Here is a 25,857-nt window from a genome sequence, read left to right as displayed (position 1 = left end):
GGCAGAATCCATGTATAAGATAAATCCTAAGTTTAAAGAATACAAATTGCTTACTTCTAGTTTGCCTTTTACATGATAGACAAGACTGCTATCTGCTTGGCTTACAAAAAGATGTGTGAAACAGGAGAATCAATGTATTGATAGTTTGAAGTCAAGTGTTGGCCTCATTGGCGTTCATTATACTACTCTAGTTTTTGGTGGTGCAATGATTTCTTTTTCTGTAACATCTTCACATATTGTATATAATTCACATACCATACAATTCATGAATTTAAAGTTGTGCAGCCATCACTACAGTTAATTGTATAATATTTTATCCACCCCAGAACAGAAATCTTATATCCTTTAGCAATAAACTTTAATCTCCTTCCTCCTCTCTCAAACCCAGTCGTGGAAAATCTCCCATCTACTTTCTGCTTCTATACATTTGCTTCTTTGGCACGTTTCACGGATTGGAACTATATCCTATGTGGCATTTTGTTACCAGCTACTTTTAATTAGCATAATGTTTTTCAAAGTTCATCCCCATTGTAACATTTATCAGATCTCTATTCCATTTGAAGACTGGCTAGTATTTCATTATATTGCTGTAACCCATTTTGTTTACTCATTATTCAGATGGTGGGCCGTTAACCCTTTTTTTGGTCACTATGTATAATGCTACTGTATATAAGTTTTAGTGCATATGTAAGTTTTCAATTCTTCTGGGTGTAGACTTAAGAAAGAATTGTGGGGCCAAATTTAATTCTACCTTTAACCTTCTGAAGAACTTCCAGACTTTTTTTTTCTAAGCGACTATACCAATTTACATTATCACCAGAAACTTATGAAAGTTGCGATTTCTCTACATACTCATCAATATTTTTTAAAGATTTATTATTTGAAAAAGTTACGAAAAAAGGTAGAGATAGAGAGAGAGGTCTTCCATCCGCTGGTTTACTCCCCAGATGGCAGCAATGGCCGGAGCTGCGACAATCCAAAGCCAAGAGCCAGGAGCTGCTTCTGTGTCTCTCACATGGGTGCAGGGGCCCAAGGACTTGGGCCATCTTCTACTGCTTTCCCAGGCCATAGCAGAGAGTTGGATTGGAAAAGGAGCAGCCGGGACTAGAATCGGTTTCCATATGAGATGCCAGCGCTTCAGGCGAGGGCTTTAACCCACTGCCCCACAACGCTGGCCCCAATCACCAATATTTTTATGATCTTTTTGTCTCTAGTGATTTTGAAGCAGTCTTTCATACTTTTCTAATTCTGCATATGTTTGAAAACTATTATAATGAAGAATTTCTCTTTTTTAAATATTTATTTGAAAGTGAGACTTAGAGACAGAAAAAGATAAGCCTTCATCTGCTAGGTCCTTCTTCAAATGGCCACTACAGCCAGCCGTGGCTCAGACACAAGCCAGGAGCTAGGAGCTTCACCTAGGTCTTCAAATTGGGTGGCAGTGGCCCAAACACTTGCACCATTTTCTGCTGCTTTTCCCAGGCCATTAGCAGGGAGCTGGATTAGAAGTAGCCTGCACATAAAGATCTTTTAGTACTATGGCCCAGTGTTAAATTATGTTAGCCAAAATTTGATTTTCTCCTTTTAAAAAAACTTTGTTAGAAACAATTATTTAGATTCTTTTTATGCCTAGAAAAGAAAATTCAAGCTCCCTTATGAGGATGATATTGGCCAGTCTGTAATATTTATAATGAAGGATCTATGAATCTTTTCATTTCTAACGCATGAATAATTAATGCAGATCAGAAATGGGGCTCTATTGTTATCAAGTCCTTCCTTCTTATGCCTATTATTGTAGGGGACAAATAATATATTCTGAATTACTTCCATATCTTCCAGGAAAAATGCAGGTAAGTCACAAAAAATGATCACTGGGTAGCTTCTCTCCATGTTGCATAATTTAAGGAAAATCCATTAACATTACTTTAAATAAAAATCATTTAGAAAATTTTATTGAATTGGCTTTAATTTCAATTTTAATGAAGTAATTATTTTTGGAATTGTTTTATTCTGTTTTATAATCCAGTGGTGCTCAGCAGATATTATTTTAAGCAATCAACCTGAATGTAATCAGTAATTACAGTTATAGCCAACTACAGGTGCTAATTGTTAATCAATTAGATGCACAATGATTGCATATCTAATTGAAATACTGATTGAACATTGATAGTTACCCATAATTTTTCTAACAATAAACTACCTCTTGCCTGTCCTTAACCTGAAATGAGTTGTTGAGAATATCCTCCCGGCTATTCTCTCAGTGACTTCTCCGAACTTTGGTGGGAAATGGACCTGCTCTTTCTGCATATATAGATAAAACTGATACAGTTGGTCAGAATGGACTAGAATAGCTATTGAAATACTGTGACTTTTAATTAGCTTATTTGCATATTGACAGGCAACATTCTGCAGATGGTTTTGTGGGTACTCAGTAATACCTGGGTTTGGCAAATTCTGGGGCCGCTCTATATGACAGTAAGAGTCATTAAGCACTGGTACAGCTCTTGTTTTGCCAGAAGGCTCTAGTCATTGTCACTGTCAACCTGCTCATCAGCACTTACTGCCATTAATTAGTTCATATAGTTATAGGAATTTGATGGCTGGAATAATGAAAACAGGAAAAGATTTAATATTCCTTTTTAAAAAATTGATCATTGAAATTCACAACAGGTATAAACCTAGAAAATTTTTACCTATATCATCATAACTAAAAATTGTTTTATATTTTGTGTCCATTGAATCTCATGAATGGGAGGCAGCTTAGCAAACATAAGCCAACCCTTGGTAATATTATTTGCATTTCATGATATGTTGGATCATTATCATTCTAATTGAGAAGCATAAATTCTTTATATAAAGTCAGTATTCTTTTCTTAGAAAGATACCATAGTATGCAGTGTCTGTTTAGCTTATTGGATTTAATTTAAGTCATTCTATCAGGAGCATCAAAGAACCTATGACTGGAAATCTATCATGCTCATCAGTGCAAATGTTTTAGGTGAATGTGAGGGTTCTAGCACTGTGCCTGGAACACAGAAAAACATGCAGGCTGTTTGTTGCATAAATTGGTAAAGCAATAAATGTGATAATGATAAGGTTTGCTTTGGAATTAAGCCAAAGTAAATTAATCATTAACAATCCAAAAAGAGTTTTAAGTTTTTTTTTTTTTTTATTTTTCCAACTCAGTTACATAATTTTGAAATCAATGAGCTCTCTTGTTTGTAAATATATTAGGCACAACAAGTACCAAAACCTCTTTTGTCAGTTACCAAAATTGCCCTTTTAAGCTAAGTTAGAATCAACCAGTTTAGATCAAGAGGAGGGGAAGACACTTTGTGGGGAAAATACAATTTTTTTTTTTTATTTGACAGGTAGAGTTATAGACAGAGAGACAGAGAGAAAGGGCTTCCTTCCGTTGGCTCACCCCTCAAATGGCCGCCACGGCCGGACCTGCATGGATCCGTAGCGAGGAGCCAGGTGCTTCCTCCCCATCTCTGATGAGGGTGCAGGGGTCCAAGCACCTGGGCCATCCTCCCCTGCCCTCCTGGGCCACAGCAGAAAGCTGGACTGGAAGAGGAGCAGCCAGGACTAGAACCGGCACCCATATGGGATGCTGGCACCACTGGCGGAGGATTAGCCAAGTGAGCCATGGCGCCAGTCCCGGAAATAACAATTTTAAAAATTTTGCTGAGTGACCTCTTTGTTTAGAAAATGTGAATGGCTTCAGATGTATGTAAATGAGGAGAGGAACTCTGAAAACTTTAGGAAAATGTTTTTATTCAAAGTAACAGAAGTAAAAGGCTAGCAGCTATTTTATTATTCTGTCTAGTTGTGTGCTGTTCCATGTCTGAAAACTCACTGTGACATAGTTTTAATTGCAATAATTCTATTTATACCTGGACAGTTATGGGTTGTATAAATAGGGTAAATAAATAGTAAATAGGGTAAATAGTAAATTATGCTATCAATGTGTGTTCTGTCATTACCCAAAGATTGAAATTAAGGAATACAGTTCTATTTACCTCATCCTTGGAAGAAATATTTGTCAAAGTGCCTCAACCGGTCATTTCCAACAGGAAAGCTTCACAAAACACTTGTGGTTCTGGAAACAGCCAGCTGTTAACATGAGTCATGTGAATCTGACCTGTAATCTCACCTGACATTGGAAACGCAAATATTTTCCCTTATTTCTCCAACACAATTAAAATATTTAATCTCACTTCATTTTTCAAGACATAAATAGCTGTGTAAGTACTCTGTAATTACTGTACATTGTAACAAATGACCTCATAAATACATTGTAATGTCCCATGTAATTACATGCTAAGTCATGTCTTTGAGATGGCTGTTCTGAGATTGAAAGCCTGCTGGTTACAGAGATTAATTACTTAGGGCCTAATTTGACAGTATGCTTGAAGATCTGCCTCTGTTAAATAGCCACTTCTGTGGTTTTAAAAAGAAAACTGTTTCATAGTAAGTTCTTCCTTCCTTTCATAACGTAGAGCCTGCTGTCTGTGTTCATCCTTACATATTGGCCATGCCTACATTTTGTTGTACTTAAAAAAGCATTGTTCTGTATAAGATAAGCCTCATATGCAGTAATTTTTCTCCCTAACATGATATAGAAATTGCTTTATGACAGTTATTTTAAAGGTTCTGCTTTATGACTGAAAAAGATTTGGGAGTAAACGGATTTTTTAAGGTACTGTAAGATTTTTACCCTTTGGTGAAGTATTATACAGCCTATGAACTAATGTTTCATTGTAATAGCCCAAGTTAATATGTCATGATCATTTTGGCCTGCAAACATTATTGTAGTATCTTAGGTTCTTAGTGGTTATTTTTGATAAATTCATTCTGTTTTGTAAGATAATTTCCATATGGCATGAAGCAGTCTTGAAACTCCTTTTCTCGTTGACTCAATATGCTTAAATATATGATGAACTCAATTTATTCTTGTTATATTAGTAATGCTACTACTCAAATGGCATCTTGAGTTCTTTATTCAAAAAAAAAAAAGGAAGAAAGGAAATAGGAAAAAAGCAGATGATACATTTTCTGCTTAAATTATATATTGGCCTGTTTCCTATGTCATTTAAGGGCAAAATTTTATATGTAATTCCCCTGATGTATTTGTGCTCTGGCATATTTTGCTGTAGTTCCTGTATCAACACTATTATGCTGCTTTTAGTAGCTGTATTTAGTAGCAATGAATTGTCTGAGAAAGGACCTACTGCTCTTAAAGAGTTAATGAGTCCCCCTAAACAGCTAGCTGGCTTCAAGGGAATGACATAGGCTCTGGAGAATAAAATCCATTGATACTGACAAAGTTTGAAATGTATTACTCCTAAGACCAGTTTATCATGAACTCTAGGGAACAACCAAATTGCTTTATTGTAATGGAATTTTGTTGAAATGTGAATACCTCCTAGAAATTGCATTCCTACTCTTTAGGACCTGGAAGAAAACAGCCTTGGCTACTAGGCTATACATAGAAAATTAGCATGTGTCCAAAAAATGCTGTTTTAAATTCAGGAGCTTATACAAAGGAGATTCTTAGGTAAACACCAATATGACTTGTTTCTTTCCTTTTATTTCTCTTTCTATTGCTCTTGTGTTTTTTTTTTTTCTTTCTTTCAGTTGGACTCTATATCTGGGAGTTATTTCCTCAGAGAGCATAAGGATATTTGACTAATTTTATTTCTTTATTCATTCAAGAAAGCTAAAATGGCTGGCAAGATTGATTGGTTCTCTTCAGTTTTTCTTCCAGTAATAGAACCCATTTATGATTATATGTCTGAGAATCAACTCCAGCAGGATTTGGTTATCAGTAGAGAAAGCACTACTTCTCTGGTCCGCTCATCAAAAAATGGCACAGTCTGCCTTAAGGAGACCACGTCTTCACATTTACACTAGATAGGTTTGAGTGGCAAGGCATTGTTTTTCCTGACATTTGTGCAGTAATCTGTGGGGAGCAACTCGGACTAGACTAAGTTACTGGAATTAAGACTTATTCTATGCATCTGCTCTCCCACAATATGGCGCTGGGAGAGAAGAAAACAGCTTCTACACAGCTGCCTCCAGTTCAGCCAATAAACTGTAGGACTTGCTCCTGATTGGAGGAGAGCAGCGTACTCGGCGTGTGGGCAGCTGAGTTGGGATTGGCGGAGGAGGACTATAAAGGAGGAGAGAGATGGCATGCACCAGGAACATCTAAGGGGAACATCTATCTGAAGGAACACCTGTGCAGCCCCCGAGAGAGCCGGCCGGCGGTGTGCCGCTCCCCTGCGGAAGTGGGGAAAGTGGCCAGGGGGAACCGCCCTTCCACGGAGGTGGAAGGGACGGCAGCCAACCCAGGAAGAACCAGCAGCAAACCCGGGGAGGGCCGAGCAGACGAAAGAACAGCGCAGGGTCCTGTGTCGTTCCTCCACGAAGAGGGGGAGCGACATAATGGTGCCGTGACTCGGATATGAAGCCTAGGCAGGGTTTGGTGTCGTTCCTCCACGAAGAGGGGGAGCGACAGTAATCATTTTGATCAGGTTAAGTACTTATAAAAGTAATGTGGCCTCATTGTGAATCACTCATTTATTTATTTTGGTCTTCAAAATGAAATCACACAAAACCAAAATAACTTGCTTCAGTTCAGTTGGCTTTCAAAGTCCTTTTTCTGACTCAAAAACAACTATATGTACTAGTTTTGATAATAAGATGACAAAAAAGAATAAAACTGTATTCTGAAGCATTTTCAAATTTCTAAGCCCTTTCGCAGTGTTACTCCTCAACAATTAGGTGAAAGATAGGTATATTCTTGTGATATACATTGATGAAGTTATAGAAATAATTACTACTGTCACTTAGCAAATGAGCAGAGAGTATGTTTCCTTCTTACATATATTATTATATTTATTGAGTATTTTTTATTTGTCAAAAACTATATTCTCTTTCTTTAAACCATTCAGAACTGCATGCTAAATAGAGTGTCTACTAAGATTTTCTATGTATCAGATATTTGAATTCAGAAGGCCTCAAGGATATTTCGGTACACCAATGCCTAGAATTTGGATTTATTTAATATTTGCAGTTAATTCTTATATTAACTGAAGTTTATTGTACAGAATGAGCATGCAAGTGTGGGACAAGAGTTAAAGCAACCCAATCACTTGGTGTCTGTGAGCAACTCTGATTATCTACTCTTCTGAGCTTTGTCTTTAATTCAAGAAATAATGTTAAAATGTTTCTTTGCAAGTGCATAAAATGTTATCCTAATATGCTTCTCAGTTATCAGTTTGCATGAGATGCTCTGTGTCTCTGTGAACAGTTGTAGATAGGGGATACCAAAAAGAAGATTGGAGAACCTATGTGACCCTAACTGATTAAAAACCCCTGTGCTGTTAAAATGAAGTGTGTTGGGTAAGATTTTGTGCTTCTTCTTTTTTCCAAAGAATTATGAAGTTTGAGTTCTCAGAAGTTCAATAAAGGAACAAGTGGTGGCATGTCAATGTCCTAAGATGTGCCTATTTTTTTTTTTAAGATTTACTTATTTATGTGAAAGTCAGAGTTACACATAGAGAGAAGGGAGAGGCAGAGAGAGAGACAGAAGTCTTCCATCCACTGGTTCACTCCTCAGTTGGCCACAATGGCCAGAGCCAGGAGCTTCTTCTGGGTATCCATCAGGTGCAGGGGCCCAAGCACTTGGTCCATCTTCTACTGCTTTCCCAGGTCATAGCAGAGATCCGGATTGGAAGAGGAGCAGCCAGAAGTAGAACCGGTGCCCATATAGGATGCCAGCACTGCAGGCAGCAGCTTTACCCACTACACCACAGTGCCGGCCCCCGTATTTAAATTTTTCTCTGTTTACTAGGAGATATAAAAATGGAACCTATAAGAAATAGAACAAACAGGTCTGTGAAATGAATATACACAGAGTTCCAAGCCAGTGTCAGGAGAGCCATACTGCTAAACCAGAGGGAATATGGTAATTTGGAATGTTCAATAAGGAAAGCTGGGCACAGTATCCAAAGAAGTGGGGTAGTTGATAACAATTGTGCATGTTAGGTGGAGTCAGAGCTGAAGAAACATTGCAGATGGTAGATCGTAAGGCATTAGGTTTGATGGTTCAGAGTGCCAAAGCACAAAATATGGCTGGGTTCCGAGAGGCAGGTATACATTGCAGTGGAAGTCTTTTCCAACCTTGGATAGATTCACAAAAGAGGTACCAGCTACTAGAAACTCAAGTCTTAGATGTCTTGTTGGAACAAGCAGGTAAGTGAGGCAGTGTCTCTACCAGAGAGATCTAGTGACTAGAACTGGGATCCAAAGCACAATAGCGTTGCAGTATTTAATTTGATGTTGAATAAGTTGAGAAATTGTCCCAGGTTGATTTAGCTAATTGCATAACCAGGGACTAGATTTTTCCAGAGTAGACAAATTAGAACATAATCTCTAGTCAAGAATTCAGTGGTATCACTTCTGAGGACTGGGGACTGCCAAGGCAGAGAGAAAGGTAAGATAATTTTGCAAGTAAAGAAATACACTAATGAGGACATGGTTTTATTTTGTCAAAGTCATTAAAGATATCACAATAGCTTAGCTTCATTTTTTAATAAAAACAAAGTAATGTTTCATGCCTGAATTTAAGATAAGCTCATAAAATTTTATTTAAAATCAAGTATTATTCCATTTGTATGTAACAATCATTTTGTTATTGCCCAGATATTTAACTCAAACTTTGTGGCAGTAGCAGACTTTTCACTCTGGAAATGTGTCACACTGAAAATGTTTGCTAACGTGGCTTTCTGTCATTTTGAATAATAGTATACGAGAACTCAGGTATGGAAATTGTAGCTTTCTGACTTTACTTACCACAAGTGATCATATACTAATAATAGTAAGGTAAAAATAGATTAAATCATCAAGAATATCCTATAACTATGGGAAAAAATAAAGGTCATCGTAATAGCTTATTGATAGTTTTTAAACGCATACTTGGCAAATACCATAAGTTTGTAGATTTGTATATTTATTAACAGGTGAACAAGATTTTGCAAATTGTTCCTGCAAATTTATACATTTGAGAGCAAAAATAGTGCTTATTAGTAGGTTAATTATATTTTCAAGAGCTATAGAAATATTTACCAAGTCTTTAGAAAAATGCCACAAGTTATCTATTAAGTGATGTTGTTGGGGCAGGTGTTTGGCACAGTGGTTAAGATGCCCCTTAGGATGCTGGATCCCATATCAGAGTGTCTGGATTTGAGTCCCAGCTCTGGGAGGCAGCAATGATCTAATGCATACCTGGGCATCAACAATGATGATGCAAATACTTACATCTCTGCAACCAATATGGGAGACCCAAATTGAGTTTTGTTATTCTCAGATTTGATCTGGCCGAGTTCTGGCTATTGCAAAGTGAGTGTCTGTCTTTTTCTTTCTTTAAAATAAAATGATGCATTGAAAAAGTTATATAATTTTGATATTAAGTTATCATTTATTTTAAATTACTGATGATTTTTTTCTGATAAAATGACAAAGATGTTGTTTACAACATTAACACAAATGTGCCAGCACGAGTAGCCTTTGTTTCTGATTTCTCTGTGGATTTCCATTGATACTTTCCGTAGATAGGTCCAGTGAGCTTTTGAGTTTGCAAATAGATTGCTTTTTGGAAAAGCTTATCCTAGTAAATGTATTATAATCTCAGTTGTTTATGTAAGAAACCTAAGTTTTTCTTCAAGAAATTATTTTTTATCTTTATTTGAAGGGAAGATTATCAGAAAGGGAGGGAGGGAGACAGAAGGAGATACTCCATCTGCTGGCTCACTCTCTACATGACTACATCTGCCAGGTTTCAGCTGGGAGGAAGCCAGGAGTCAGAACTCCATCTAGCTTTCCCACATGCAGAGCGAGGCACAAGTACTTTTCCTTCTTCCACTGGCTTCCCAGGCATATGAGCAGAAAACTGGATTGGAAGCAGAGCAGCTGGGACTTGTACCACCACTCCAATGTGGGATTCTGGCTTTGCAAGCAGCAGCTTAACCCACTGGGCCACAGCACCAGCCCTTAGATTATTCCTGATGATTTCTGCTCTTGAATACTTGATGTTCAGTAAATCACCAAGTTCTGTCAAATCTACCTGAAAAATATCTATTAGGAATTTTGTTCCTCTACAATCTCTTCACTTAGACTCTATCCAAAACATCCTTGTTGTGTCCTTATGAGTAAGCTGAGCAATGAATATCCAAGAAGAATAGAAATTATACAGTGTTGCTAAGTAATTCTTACTTCTCTCTTACAGTGATCCCTTCAACTTACAGTAAAAAAGAATCAAACAAACAAAAACAAAAACTATTAAATTGTTCAGTCAACAGAAACGTAGGTGCAAATTCTGGGCATTGTTGCCATACCCAATCTTGCTTGCTTGCTGCTTTTGTGTTCCCTATCACTCTTGCCTGCCTTTATTCTTGCTTACCCTTTATCTGCAACTCCTTGGTCTCTCACTCTGGCTCTCATTCTTTTTCCCACTCCTCCTTCCTTTAAGTATTTAGAATTTCTTGGGTAATTATTATGAACCAGCATGCTGGTGGAAATTCCAAGCACATTTAATCCACACAACAATCCTATGAGGGGGGTACTGTTATTAGCTCATATTACATATGAGAAAACTTAGGCTCAGAGAGCTTAAGTCCCTTATTCAGGATCATACACTGACAAGGAAGATAGCTGAAAAGCGTGTGACACTGGAGACATGAGGACCTGTTAGCTATGGCTACGTTCTGGGAAATAGAAAACTCCAGGTCTGGATTAGTGTAAAGGCAATGGAATGTAAATAAGAGAACAGATTGGCACACAAAGGAAACAGGCTCTTTCGAATGACTGAAAGGCACCTGTATTGAAATCCACAGAGTCTCATGAGTACTAGAAGCATATTTCATTCTTCATAGGCTTCATATGAGATTCAAGTCACTAGAAGTACAGAGAAAAAAATAAGGAACTCAATCCAAAACTGATTTCAAATTAGTTTCAAGATTCTTAGATTCTCATATGTTCAGATAAAGGCATTTTTTAAAACTAATTAATTTATTTACTTTTAATTTTTTAAGGTAAACATTTCATATATTTCATATATACAGATTTAGGAACATAGTGATACTTCCCACACACCCTCACTTCCTCCTATGCTCTCACCCTTCCTCTCTATTCATTCTCTTAGTTGTGTTGTTAGTTTTGATTAACACGTATTTTGTTCTGGATTTTTACATCTGTGTTCATCAGTGATATTCATCTATTGTTCTCTTTCTTTGTTGAATTTTTTTCTGGTTTTGGAATTAAGGTGATGTTGGCTTTATAGAAGGAATTTGGAATGATTCCTACCCTTTCAAGGGCTGTCTTTTAAGTGGTGCCCTTCAGTTCACTTCTATGGGATGCTATCCAGATAAAACCTAATAATATTTTTAAAAATCTGTGTTCTAAAGTAATTTAATTTATATGGAGAGGGTCTAAAATGGCCTTGTTTACCTGAAATTTACTCTAGAGAGGATAAGGTAAAATAGCAGAATGCAATGAAAAATGTGGAGTTAAAAGTAGTTTATAAAATGAGGCTTCTGAGAAAAATTATGGGTGACTAGTTTATCAATTTTTTTCTGGTTTCTCACTACTCACATGTATGAGAATAAAGGAAAAATAAAGTAATAGATTAATGCAGCCCATGAAAAGGATAATACCAAACCACTGAACTAGATAGAGCTATCCTAGGTAGTTGGGGAAAAGGCCAGGTAGACCCTTTCTTTTAAATCAATAAACTTAACTGCTATCCACCAAGCGTACTTGGAAAATAAATCATTTTTGTGGTCATTAAGAGGATATGGAAGGATTAGAGGCTAAATTTTGTACTTTTTTTGCCCAAATCTTAAAAAAGGTGAAATTAATCCTTATTTCAAGATAGAACACTATAACAGGAGATTAATTTTTCTCTCACAAGGACCAAAAGTCAAGTCTCACCTACTAGAATTGATTTTTCAAAAGTCAAAGGTCAGGTGTTAAGTACTTTTAATAAAAATCATTACCAGGCTTGCCCATGGAGACTATGTTGTTTTAAAAGAATGTTCTCATAATGATGACAGCTTTAGGATGCTTGGTGAGGGAATGGAAAATGAAGTCTAAACTAGTGAGTAGAGACAGAATGAGTCTCATATAGAAAATAAGACACACTGTACCATTAAGTAAAAAAATGGCTGAGTTCTTTCACTTAATTTCCCAAAGCATCCATCCACATCATCTGCAAAAGAACCTAAGAAGGAATGGAATACCAGTATGCAATGTTCTGGCACTTGCTTGAAATCAATGAGAAAGCATAAAAAACACTAATCAACTTAGCTGCTACCCACAGATGTGGATGAATAAAAATGATAAAATCACTTCTAAAGATGAATAGCTCCAGGGGTGTGGAGTGTGCAACTGATTCTATTAATTAATTGCTGTTAGGCATTGATATTAAAGTATTGGCTATGTGGGAATAATTTATGCAATCACTGGAAATTCTCAAATATGATAACAGAAAAATTATTTTCTTTCAAAGTTTAAGTATTACTCATGTGTTCATTAGTATAATTAAGTTTTCCAGGCTTATCAAGTGATTTACAATCATTTGGTAGATATAGTAAGCACAATTATTCTCCCTTTTCCAATATATATATAGAGATTGATGTCATTTATAAGTGAGCACTCAGTAAAGGCATAGCAAAATATTATCTGGAAAACAAAAGAATATAACTCTTACTCTAAGGTTTAACATTTGCATTGGTGTTTACATTTTATGTTTGAATTTAATTTCTTAAATGTTTGTTTTTGAGAGACAAAGAGTAGAAAGAGACAGACACACGGAAAGACAGACAAACACACAGAGCTCCTATCCTCCAGTTCATTCTCCAGAAACTCAACAATGGCAGGGGCTGAGGCTAGGAGATGGAAACTTGATACACATCTCCCATATGGTGGCAAGATCCACAGGATTTCAGTCCTCAGTGCTGCCCGCAGAGTCTGTATTAATAGGAAATAGGAGCCTGAGATGGATATTCAATCCATGCACTCCAATATGGGAGGACGACATCTTAATTTGCGTCTCAATCACCAGGTGATTGGAATTTAATTTTAAATTTTAAACTTGAGTTGCAGTCCTTAGAAAATAGCTAGTCTTGATTTTCAAAGGGCAATGTATGGGAAGGCTTATAGAAGGTAGTAATAGTGCAGTTACTTAAGTTCAAATACACTCTTCTCAAGGATGTTTTGTAGAACAATTTCAGTGAATGAAGCTGACAAGCAGAGGCCCAATGATTAGTTATCCAAGTGTGAAATTATAAACGAACGTTGATCAACATTTGGAAAAGAGTCCAGTGATGGTGCACATGGACCTCAGGTTGATCACTCATTAAATGCGTGCCTCAGGTATCTCCTTTGTAAAACTGTAAATGGTGATACTGTCTAGCACTGCTCCCGTGAAACACTTGGAAATAAAAAAAATGAGTAGTGGAATATAAATATGTTATCACTATGCATTGAATTCTTGTTTCCTTTACTAGTTTCTAAACTTGGGAGCAATGAATATGTCCGTGATTGAGTACCTGTGTTTGGTGAGGGTGGGAGGGGTCAGCGGGCATGTGTGTGTTTAGGGCTCTGGGTTCTTTGGAAGCCAAGGAATTTAACCAAATGCCAGAAATGAGCACATGGATCCAGCCACATGTCTCTTTAACATGGCCTGAAATAACTTTTTTCCCAATCTTCCTTCCCATTTCAATGCTCCACATACCATTATCTCTGCTGAGTAACAAACTATATGATCTTCCCTTGGAGATGTTTCCCATTTTCCTGACTCCTTGAACTTGTTCTTGGTACTGTCTTAAACAGCTTGTGCATCCCTCCATGAAGTCCTGCTCATACTGGAAATCTTTCTTGTCCACAGTAGACAGAGTTGATCTTTCCCTTGTCCACCTGAATTTATTTCCATTGTTGATAAATTAACTTATTTGGGTGTTTCTAGTCTCAAGAATAGTGCTTTCACAATAGCAGGAATGTGGGTTAATATATTCTGAATGAATAGCAACTAAATCAGTTAGACTCTCAGTCTCTTGAACTATCTGTGGAGGCTCACATTACCTCAGATGAAATCCAGTTCTGACAACACTAATTTACTGCATGATTTTAAGTTACTTAACTACTCTGTTTACCAGTTCACATGCTTGTAAACAGCAGGTGACAATAAACTTATAGGGTCTTCGTGAGTATAAGCATAACCCATAAAGAGTACATTGATCTATATTAAGTCTAAAATGTGTTTAGCAAATATTTGTGAGTGGTACTTGATCACTCACATGTGAAGTGTAGTAGATGTGAAGCAAATCACCTCAGTAGGGCTATATTCTCAAATATATTCTAACATCTTAAATCAGTTCCACATAACATGTTCCTGTAAAATTATTAAAACCTATTTTTTAAAGATTTATTTATTTATGTGAAAGTCAGAGTTGCACAGAGAAAGAAGGAACAGCAGAGAAAGAGAGAAAGTTCTTCTATCCGCTGGTTCACTCCCCAATTGGCTACAGTGGCTGGAGCTGCTGATCCAAAGCCAGGAGCCAGGAACTTCTTCCAGGTCACCTACGCAGGTGCAAGGGCCCAGGACCTAGGCAATCTTCTACTGCTTTCCCAGGTTCCCAGGACATAGCAGAGAGCTGGATCGGAAGTAGAGCAGCCGAGTGTTGAACCAGTGTCCATATAGGATGCCAGCACTGTAGGTGGTGGCTTTACCTGCTATGCCAAAACACTGTCCTCTTAAAACCTATTTATTGTATAATTAGACTTGATCTATGTATTTGTAGATTCTGTGTTATTAAATCTTCCTACTTAAATTTAGTCATAATATAAAGTAAGTACCCATAGTGCCTTTGTGTTCTTGAGCGGAAAGATGAAATATTTGTTTTACCTGATCCACACATTCCAAGCAGAAGTTGCACAGAGAATGCCCTGTTTTCTTGTTTAAGCTCTCATACACACATCCTTTATGCATTCTACTTGATGTCTTTTTCTTCTTCTGCATTTTTTGTACTTTTGTTCATGGTTTTGCTGTTAAAATTTCCCCTTAATTGGAATGCTGAAATGCTGTCCAGTGTTAAGTGAAGAAAGGTATGTGGTACCTGTGGAGAAACTATTAGTTAAATAAGCTATATTCAGGCACTGAAGTTCAATGTTAATGAAGCACCAAAATAGTAAATAAGATGTCTTTATATAGTAGTGTGCATAAAAAAGGTTATATATTGATCAGTGAACAAAATATTGTAATCAGAGGTTTCAAAGAAACTATACCTCTGTTTGTCCTAGGACCGTTATTTTAGCTTTTGTAAATCAATTCACTGTTGGTGGCAACTGTACAGACTCTTTAGAGCATAGCTACCATGTATAAGGAGAACCACTACAGTTGACACACTTTGAAGTTGGTAAAGTGCTCAGAAAGTAACTGAATTCAGAAGATATTTTTTTATGTTACAATGGAACTTAATCTGTAGAGTACCAGGTCACGTGTGGTGGATCTGGAAGAAGGATCTCAAACTTGTGTCCCACTGGAGATGGCTGATTCGCTGTTTCCATTGATTGGATTGAGTCCAGAGAGAGCTGGGCTTGTGATCCACAGGACTCGGCAATCCATTCCCAGCCGCAGATCTGACATCTTTCAAACAGCCATCCATTTCTCCCTACCACCTCACAACACAAGTACCATGGGTTTATTTTTAAAATTAATTTAACGACCTGACACCATCAAGTTACTAGAGAACATTGGAGAAACCCTTCAAGATATTGGCACAGGCAAAGAATTTCTGGAAAAGACCCGGGAGGCACAGGCAGTCAAAGCCAAAATCAACTATTGGGATTGCATCAAATTGAGAAGTTTCTGTACTGCAAAAGAAACAGTCAGGAGAGTGAAAAGACAACCGACAGAATGGGAAAAAATATTTGCAAACTATGCAACAGACAAAGGGTTAATAACCAGAATCTACAAAGAGATCAAGAAACTCCACAAAAACAAAACCAACAACCCACTTAAGAGATGGGCCAAGGACCTCAATAGACATTTTTCAAAAGAGGAAATCCAAATGGCCAACAGGCACATGAAAAAAATGTTCAAGGTCATTAGCAATCAGGGAAATGCAAATCAAAACCACAATGAGGTTTCACCTCACCCCGGTTAGAATGGCTCACATGCAGAAATCTACCAACAACAGATGCTGGCGAGGATGTGGGGAAAAAGGGACACTAACCCACTGTTGGTGGGAATGCAAACTGGTCAAGCCACTATGGAAGTCAGTCTGGAGATTCCTCAGAAACCTGAAGATAACCCTACCGTTCGACCCAGCCATCCCACTCCTTGGAATTTACCCAAAGGAATTTAAAGTGGCAAACAAAAAAAGAGGTCTGCACCCTAATGTTTATTGCAGCTCAATTCACAATAGCTAAGACCTGGAACCAACCTAAATGCCCATCAACGATAGACTGGATAAAGAAATTATGGGATATGTACTCTTTAGAATACTATACCGCAGTAAGAAACAACGAAATCCAGTCATTTGCAACAAAATGGAGGAATCTGGAACACATCATGCTGAGTGAAATAAGCCAGTCCCAAAGGGACAAATACCATATGTTCTCCCTGATCGGTGACGACTGACTGAACACCAAGAGGGAAACCTGTTGGAGTGAGGTGGACACTATGGGAAATGGTGGCTTGATCAGCATAGCCCTGACTGTTAATGAACAACTAAATACATTATCCCTCTTAGTAGTTTTTTTTATCTGTTCTACTTAATATGACTGGTTTAGATCTGTAATTGATGCACAGTTATTCTTAAGTGTTGAAAATTAACTGAAATGTGATCCCTGTTGAACATGGTGGTGGGAATGGGAGAGGGAAGAGATGTATAATTTGGGACATGCTCAGGCTGACTTGCCCCAAGTGGTGGAGTTGGAAGCATACCAGGGGATTCCAATTCAATCCCATCGAGGTGGCATGTACCAATGCCATCTCACTGTTCCAGGTGATCAGTTTCAGTTCACAGTTGGTCATGGTGAAGGGACTGGGAGTCAAAGGGAGCACATAGACAAGTCTAGTACCTGCTAACGCTAACTGATGGAGTAAATAAAGGGGAGAGTGATCCAACATGGGAAGTGAGAATCTCAGCAGACTCATAGAATGGCAGATGTCCTAAATAGCACTCTGGCCTCAGAATCAGCCCTAAAGGCATTCGGAGCTGGCTGAAAAGCTCATGAGAGTATTTCAGGCATGGAAAGCCAAGACACTCTGGCAAAAGATCTCTGCGAGTGAGATCCCAGTGGAAAGAACAGGCCATCAAAGAAGGAGGTACCTTTCTCTGAAGGGAGGAGAGAACCTCCACTTTGACTATGAGCTTGTCTAAACAAGATAAGAATCGGAGAACTCAGAGGGCTTCCATAGCCTTGGAAACTCATGACTGGAGCATAGGGAGATTACTGATGCCATAGACAGGAGTGTCAATTGGTAAAGTCAACAACAGGAGTCACTGTGCACTTGCTCCTCATGTAGGATCTCTATCCTTAATGTGCTGTACATTGAGATTTAATGCTATAACGAGTACTCAATATATTTCACTTTGTGTTTCTATGGGGGTGCAAACTGTTGAAATCCTTACTTAATGCATACTAAACTGATCCTCTGTAAAAAAAAAAAAAAAGAAAAAGAAATTATCAATTCCCAACTTGACTCTCACTGGGATTAAACATGACAATAGGTCTGCTCTGATTTCATCATCATTTTAAAAAATCATCTATTATTTTTCACTTTATGTTTCTGTGTGGGAGCAAACTGTTGAAATCCATACTTAATGTATACTAAGCTGATCTTCTGTATATTAAGATAATCGAAATGAATCTTGATGTGAATGGAAGGGGAGAGGGAGTGGGAAAGGGGAGGGTTGTGGGTGGGAGGGACGGTATGGGGGGAAAACCATTGTAATCCATAAGTCGTACTTTGGAAATTTATACGCATTAAATAAAAGTTTAAAAAAAAAAAGAATAAGGGATTAATAAAGAAAAAAAATTAATTTAAATGTTCATCAAGTGTTATATCCACATTGTGCTTTTTAAACATTAAATAACACTAACAGGCATACAATTAAAAACATGGATACATCCCTGACCCTCCCCTCTAACCCTTTCCTCTTCCTAAAGACTCCCAAGTTCATCATTTTTGGATTTCTCTTGACATTTACCTTTATGTTTCTCAATAATGTAACTGTCTCAGTTCACCAGTTTTAATTCCCTAGTTTTAGATATTATCTTTTGTTTTATTTTTATGTCAAGGTTTGGTGCTGATATACTTTTATACTTATTTCTCTTCTCCCAATATTTAATCTTTTTCCTTTGCCTTGTTTGGTTGAAGTTTAATTAAAGTAAAGTGAAAAGTACCGATCTTAAATGCTCAGTCCCATGAGTACATTAAGAGACTAGGTCTACCTTGACAAACACCACAAACACAGTGGCTGAAACAGCAGAAATTCATTTTTTTAGGGGCCTGGGGTCTGCAAGTCCTAGATCCATGTGTCGGCAGGGGTACTCTGAAGTTTCGCTCTAGCTGTAGATGACTCTTTTCCTTGTGTCTTTCTTCACAAGGTCTTCTGCTGGGTCTATGTGTCTGTGTTCTAATCATCTTGTTTCTTGTTTGTTTTTCCCCAGAAACCTTTTACTTAAGGAATATAAACTTCATGCATTTCATAAATACAGTAGGAAACCTATCATATTTGGACCTGTCCTAATGACATCATTTAAACAATTACCTCCTAAAGGGACCTATCTCTAACTGTACGCATAATTTATGGTGCTAGACAGGGTGTTAATATGAATCTTGGGGGTACAATGGCATTTTTATCCACTCATGTAATAAACATGAATTCACTATGCAGAAAATTTCCATCATATCAAAAAGTCGTCTTGTACTGGTTTATAATCAATCCCTATGTTCAATTGACATGTTCTGATTTCTGTTGCCATAGATTGATTTGTTTTGTCCTTAAATTTCATAGAAATGAAAATAAACTCCTTTGTGTCTATGTCTCATCCTATTAAAATTTATATAGCCCTTGAAATATTCTTCACTGTCTCCCTAAAACTTCTAAAGTCCTTCCTATTTTGGATTATCTTTCCTAAACTTCAAGTCATTCTCTTAGTCTGTACTCTCATTATCCTAGTGTAGGTCCTTCATTAATCTCCTGTTATGAAAGGGACACAGACTTTGCAATTATAGATGTATCAAATGTCTGTATACTAGCTTGTACAGACATGCATTGTAATACTGAATTAATGGTAAACTAGTATTCAAACAGTACTTGGCCAGCGCTGCGGCTCACTAGGCTAATCCTCCGCCTGTGGTGCCGGCACCCCGGGTTCTAGATCCGGGATTCTGTGCCAGTTGCTCCTCTTCTAGTCCAGCTCTCTGCTGTGGGCCGGGAAAGCAGTGGAGGATGGGCCAAGTGCTTGGGCCCTGCACCCACATGGGAGACCAGGAGGAAGCACCTGGCTCCTGGCTTCAGTTCAGTGCTGTGCACTGGCCATGGCGGCCATTTTGGGGGTAAACCAACGGAAGGAAGACCTCTCTCTGACTCTCTCTCTCACTGTCTAACTCTGCCTGTCAAAACAAACAAACAAAAAAAAAACAAAAAGCAAAACAGTACTCTATACTTTATGTATCTGTGTGGGTGCAAACTGTTGAAATGTTTATTAGTATATACTATACTAAGTTGATCTTCTGTATATAAAGATAATTAAAAATGAATCTTAATGAAGAACGGGATGGGAGAGGGAGTAGGAGATCGGATGGTTTGTGGGTCGGAGGGTGGTTGTGGGGGGAAAAACCACTATAATCCAGAAGTTGTACTTTAGAAATTTATATTTATTAAATAAAAATTTAAAAAACATTGTATTTGCAATACTTATACTTCATGCTTATGTAACTAGACTTGTGCTATAATGTCTTGATTATTTGGCTATACATCAACTTCTAGATTTACAGTCCTTGTTTAGAACTTTATAGTTATTTTTTGTTTATTTGTTTTTTTATTTTTTAAACTTTTATTTAATGAATATAAGTTTCCAAAGTACAGCTTATGGATTTCAATGGCTTCCCCCCCATAACGTCCCTCCCACCTGCAACCCTCCCCTTTCCCACTCCCTCTCCCCTTCCATTCACATCAAGATTCATTTTCGTTTCTCTTTATATACAGAAGATCAGTTTAGCATACATTAAGATCAACAGTTTGCTCCCACACAGATACATCAAGTTAAAAATACTGTTTGAGTACTAGTTATAGCATTAAATCTCAATGTACAGCACACTAAGCACAAAGATCCTACATGAGGAGTAAGTGCACAGTGACTCCTGTTGTTGACTTAACAAATTGACACACTTGTTTATGGCCTCAGTAATCACCCTATGCTCTTGTCATGAGCTGCCAAGGCTATGGAAGCCCCCTGAGTTCACTGACTCTGATCATATTTAGACAATGCCATGGTCAAAATGGAAGTTCTTTCCTCCCTTCAGAGAAAGGTACCTCCTTCTTTGATGACCCGTTCTTTCCACTGGGATCTCACTCACAGAGATCTTTCATTTAGTTTTTTTTTTTTTTTTTTCCCCAGAGTGTCTTGGCTTTCCATGCCTGAAATAGTCTCATGGGCTTTTCAGCCGGATCTGCATGCCTTAAGGGCTGATTCTGAGGCCAGAGTGCTGTTTAGGACATCTGCCATTCTATGGGTCTGCTGTGTATCTCACTTCCCATGTTGGACCATTCTCTCCCTTTGTTATTCTATCAGCTAGTATTTTCAGACACTATTCTTGTTTATGTGATCCCTTTGGTTCTTAGTCCTATCATTATGATCAATTGTGAACAGAAATTGATCACTGGGACTAGTGAAATGGCATTGTTAAATGCCACCTTGATGGTTATTTTTAGATTTTTATCATTATTTATTTGAAAGGAAGAATGGCAGAGAGAAAGAGAGGGAATGAATGAATGTGTATAAATGAATATTGTATCTGTTGGTTCACTTCTCAAATGTCCACAAAAGTCAGGGCTAGGACAAGCTGAAGCCAAGAGCCTGTAACTCTACCTGTGTCTCCCATGTTGTAGGGACCCAAGTACCTGAGCCATCACCTGCTGCTCGCAGGATGCAGTAACAGAAATATCGATCTGAAGTGGAGGAGTGGGTACTGCAGGTACCACTCTGATAGGAGATGCAAGCATCCTAAGCAGCAGATTAACTTGATTGCACCACAAGCCCATTCCTATAATAATATTGCTGTTTTCTGACTTCAAATGTTGCTGAGAAATCTGATGTCATTCTTTGTCCTTATCATGTGTTATGTGACCTGCTTTTATTTTTTTCTATTTTGGAAATTTTTGGATCACTCCCACACTTTGTCTCCACTCCCTGGTAAGGCTCTTCTATGTCACACAGTATGTGCCTTGTTGTCATTCTTTTTAATTCCTCAATCTTTCAGTCTAGCATCTCAAGTCTTCCAGTTCTGCAAGGTTTTCATTGGCAGGAGAGTTTTTTGTTTTTGTTTGCTTTGTTTTGCTAATTTTCTATCTTCAGTTTTTTCTTCCTTTTGATCATCTTATCCATTGGGTGTTGGAAACTGTGGGGTAAACTTCTAATTATTTTTTCTTTTTTCTTTGATTTCCTAACTTTCACATTGAGTCATGGAAAATTACATTATTTTCCATGTGTGAATATTTATTTAATTGCTACAAAATATATTTAGATTGAGGACGTTTTTAATCTGCTTTATATTGTTAAATGAGGGTCTCACTGTTGGGATGTTTATCAGCGGCCCAACTCTTGCTTTGCTTAGGGCAAGGTTATTAATTTGCTCTAGAGAAGGATTATTTAGTGTTCTGCTTGACAAGCATACACCTGATTGCCACTAGTCCACATCTCAGATGAAGGAAAAATACATGGATCTTTCACATGTTTGACCTAAGAACAGTTCTCCTGATCTCTGTTCTCTTCTGTTTCTGGTGTGTCTGAATCTGTATTTCCAGACAATAAATCTACCAGCCGCTCCAAAGTCAGCGAGCTTATCAGAGTTGTTTTATTGTGTGTAAATAGGAATTTGGGACCATAATTGATCTTTGTGGCTTTCAAGCCATCCCTTATATCAACTCCATGCTTCAGTCCCACCTTTCACAGTCCAGGACTCTGAAATTTTTCATGCAAATTCCCTTGTTTTTCATTAATGTCTCTTAAAAATATGTATGTTTCAGCTTTCTCCACAAATCCCTCCAAGTCGTATCTTCCAAATATCTGTACTTGTTGATATCCTAATGCAATGTCGTCCTATTCTCTTTTTATTGGACTACACCCCTTGGAGTATTTGACTGTCATATTAATGGCACTAACAAAAGGAAAGATGATAATGCTTGTAATCAAATGAATTGTGCATTTTTGTTCAAATCAGTCAAATAAGAATTGTCACGCTGTAGGAAAGGCTTTCATTTGATTCTACGAAGCTATCCCCTAACACTCCTTGCTTTGCTCCATTATTCACACTTATGTTTGGGTCATTTCTTTGACCTCATCCTGTTGTCCCTTCTTTCTCCAATGTTTTAATTTACATTTATTGTTTCACAGAGCATCAAAGTAAGCTGGCTGCCTCCTCCATCAGGAACACAAAATGGATTCATTACTGGCTATAAAATTCGACATAGAAAGACGACCCGCAGGGGTGAGATGGAAACACTGGAGCCAAACAACCTCTGGTACCTGTTCCCAGGTCAGTGTTCATGGGGTGCGCTCTCGCAAGGTTTTGATGAATTAAATGGTTCAGGAATAAAATATACTCACTTCAAATGCACATCGATTTTCTCCTTTCCCAGCTCTCAGCAGGTGGCATTTATTGCCCCAAACAAGAATAACCTTTGTATGTTTTACTTTATATCCTCTATAATGCTTTCACTCCATATTTTACTTCTGGATCACCATCTAACAAATGCATCATACAATTTTTATCCATATTACTTTCGCAGTATTTTTGACTCAATCATATTATCTGATAACTTTCATCTTTTTAAGTAATAACTTTTGAAAGACATCTATTAACATATTTTCAAGATTATGTCACTTAGATCCACTACCCCAACTTCTAGTGGTGAGGTTGAAGACAGAAAAATGATAAAGGTTAAATTGTGTAGAAAGAAAACAGTTATTCTGCCATCCAAGTACAAATATGTATTCACTTTTGTAGCTTGATTGGTGAAATTCCTAGTAGGTCAAGCTTATAAAAAATGGACTCAGTTTTCAAACAGAAAATGTGAATTTATATATATATATATATAAACATAAAATATCCATTTTATGTAAAATAGACCATCATCTACTTCCTTTAAGGACTGGAACCCCGTCATACATGTCAGTGCAGGTCCCTAGAAAACCAACTGGAGCAAGGCTTTTGCGGAAATACCATTGAAAATGTAAGCCCAGGAAAGTAATCATGAGGGAACAAGGGAATTACCCCATCATGGTGTATTGGTGAACTGGGATGGCCACAATGTTCTAACAAACACAGAACTTGGGAGGCTTTCTGGAGTGTCTCTAAGAGGCCCTGTAAACCATGGCTCAAAATCCAGGGCTGGACAGGAAGTGTGAGCAGCTTTTCTTCGGTTTGTTGTTTGCCCATGTACCACCATCAGGTACCCCCAACTAGCCTCAGGTGAAGTTAGGACTTCCGGTGAGCATGCTAATATGGAGGCCTCTCCTCCCTAGTCAGCGCTTTAAGTGACAGGGCTTGGTCTTGAGTAGCAACACAGCTCAGGGATTGCAAGCCCAGGGAAGAGCAGGAGCTATTGCTAGGAACTTGGGAAGCAAAGTATAGAAAAATGACTCAGGACAGAGAAGAGCAAACTAGGGCTGGCACACAAATTAGTCTGTGATAATGTAAAAGCGATAAAGCATGAAACTTGCAACTGCTGAGAAAACTTCCATTGCAAATGAGAAAATGGAAAAGTAACCCTGGATTTGTGCCTTTTCTCTACACCAGATATTTTTAAATGTTCACTTAAATAACACACACACACACACACACACACACACACAGACAGCTTCTTGTTCTTGGTCAGTTGGCATTCTGAGATTTCAGAGTAACCTAGCCTTTTGACTCATATTTTTTCTGTTATTCCTATGAAATTTTAAAGAGTACTTCTGCAGTAGATTTAGAAAAAGTATATTATTTGTTTCCAATCTGGACAAAATCTCCTGGACAGGTACAATAGAATATAAGAGGAAGTTATAATATTCTACCATACTATTTTAAAATCATTAAAGAAACCAAAATCCCATATAATTTTCCTTAGTGAAATAATAGAAAGAAGGTAAAAATAATTGAAGTTAAAGTGAAGAACATGTGTTCATTAGGATATTTTTTACAATATGTAGTTTGAGAGCAATTGCAAAACTTGAAAAGTCTTTTAAAAATATTTTATTATAATATCAGACTTAATATTAGACTAGAAGAGAGTCTAAAGATGGCTCAAGTGTTGGGTCCCTGCTACCCATGTAGGAGATCTGGATGGAATTCTGGATTCTTGGCTTTCACCTGGCCCAGTCCTGCCTATTGGAGGCATTTGGGGAGTGAACCAGTAGAGATGGAAGATTCATATTCTCTCTCGCTCTCTCTCTCTCTCTCTCTCTCTGTGTTAGTCTGCCTTTCAAATACATGAAAATAAATAAATATTTTAAAAAGCAATAGAAATGCATTCAGGAATGCTAGCATAGTGTTTATAGTTACATGTATAACTACATTTGAAATTGATTGCAATAAAACCAAATTACACATACTCCTTGTTAATTTGAACTGGAGCATTAAAAATTAGTATAAGGCAAATAACACACCTTTGTGATAAAAAAGTTAGTGAATGGCATCATACCTTTAAAAAACTAAAAATGGGCTTTTCAAAGCCTCTGCCTTCCTGTTGCCTGCTCTGTGACTTAGCTTCAGAAGCAGCTGTTACTTTTCTAGAGGTCATGAGAATGTCTACAAATCACTAAGGGACCAGAAGTACTACACACTGGAGGACGGCTGTGGTCCAAGCTTATACACAGGAAATATCTAGCTGCTTCTACACTTTGTGCTAGGCAGAAATAATTGATTTTCCATATCAATCTGCAGCATTGAGCATGTACAGGATTTGACCCCATGCCTTCAGTGCCTGTAAGATACATGTGTTTATTGATTTGGCTGTTAAAAAAATTGGAAATGCCAGAATGCTTCATTTCTTTGATATAAATATTCAGGTTTGGACATTGAAAATGTCTGTTTTTCAAAATCTTCTGCTTCTTAGGTAGGTGTTTTTGTTGTATGTTTTTTAGTAAGATAATATGACATCTGCCTCTCAGGTGTCTTTTGTTGTGTGTTTTTTAGTAAGATAATATGACATCTGCAATAACAAAGTAATTCAGAGTTATAACAAAGATTTTGAATAACTGCTATCAGTTGTATTCTGGGAACTCAAGTTAACTACATTTTAAAATGATTTTTTAAAACTTTGGAGTACTCTTCAGAGAAGGTGTTTGAAATTTACAGGCTCTCTTGTGTTTCAAGGCCAGTATTGAGTAAACATAACAATTAGCATGCATTGGTATTAAGTGGGCTGAAAACTAAAACAGTAGCCTGGCAGTTTTATAAGAATGTTCACATTAAGGAATGTTCACATTAAAGAATCATATTTTTGAATAATATTCAATTTCTTAGCATGAGTTCTAAGACATTAGAAATAGAAGGATTACAGAACTAAA

At 37.4% G+C, this 25,857-nt stretch overlaps 1 protein-coding gene across 2 annotated transcripts in view; it reads left to right on the top strand.

Moving 5' to 3' along the window:
* Positions 1-25,857, top strand: part of DCC (DCC netrin 1 receptor) — a 1,216,740-nt gene that overhangs the window by 964,864 nt on the left and 226,019 nt on the right. For both annotated transcript variants that reach the window (XM_051851212.2, XM_051851210.2), the window contains exon 13: positions 22,699-22,840. In XM_051851212.2, coding sequence (XP_051707172.1) covers positions 22,699-22,840 — 142 coding nt within the window. The remainder of the gene's footprint in view (positions 1-22,698; positions 22,841-25,857) is intronic.

The sequence above is a fragment of the Oryctolagus cuniculus genome, chromosome 10 (assembly GCF_964237555.1).
Source record: "Oryctolagus cuniculus chromosome 10, mOryCun1.1, whole genome shotgun sequence".
Taxonomy (NCBI): Eukaryota; Metazoa; Chordata; class Mammalia; order Lagomorpha; family Leporidae; genus Oryctolagus; species Oryctolagus cuniculus.
The sequence above is the reverse complement of the archived record's forward strand: the minus strand, read 5'-3'. Positions and strand labels throughout refer to the sequence as shown.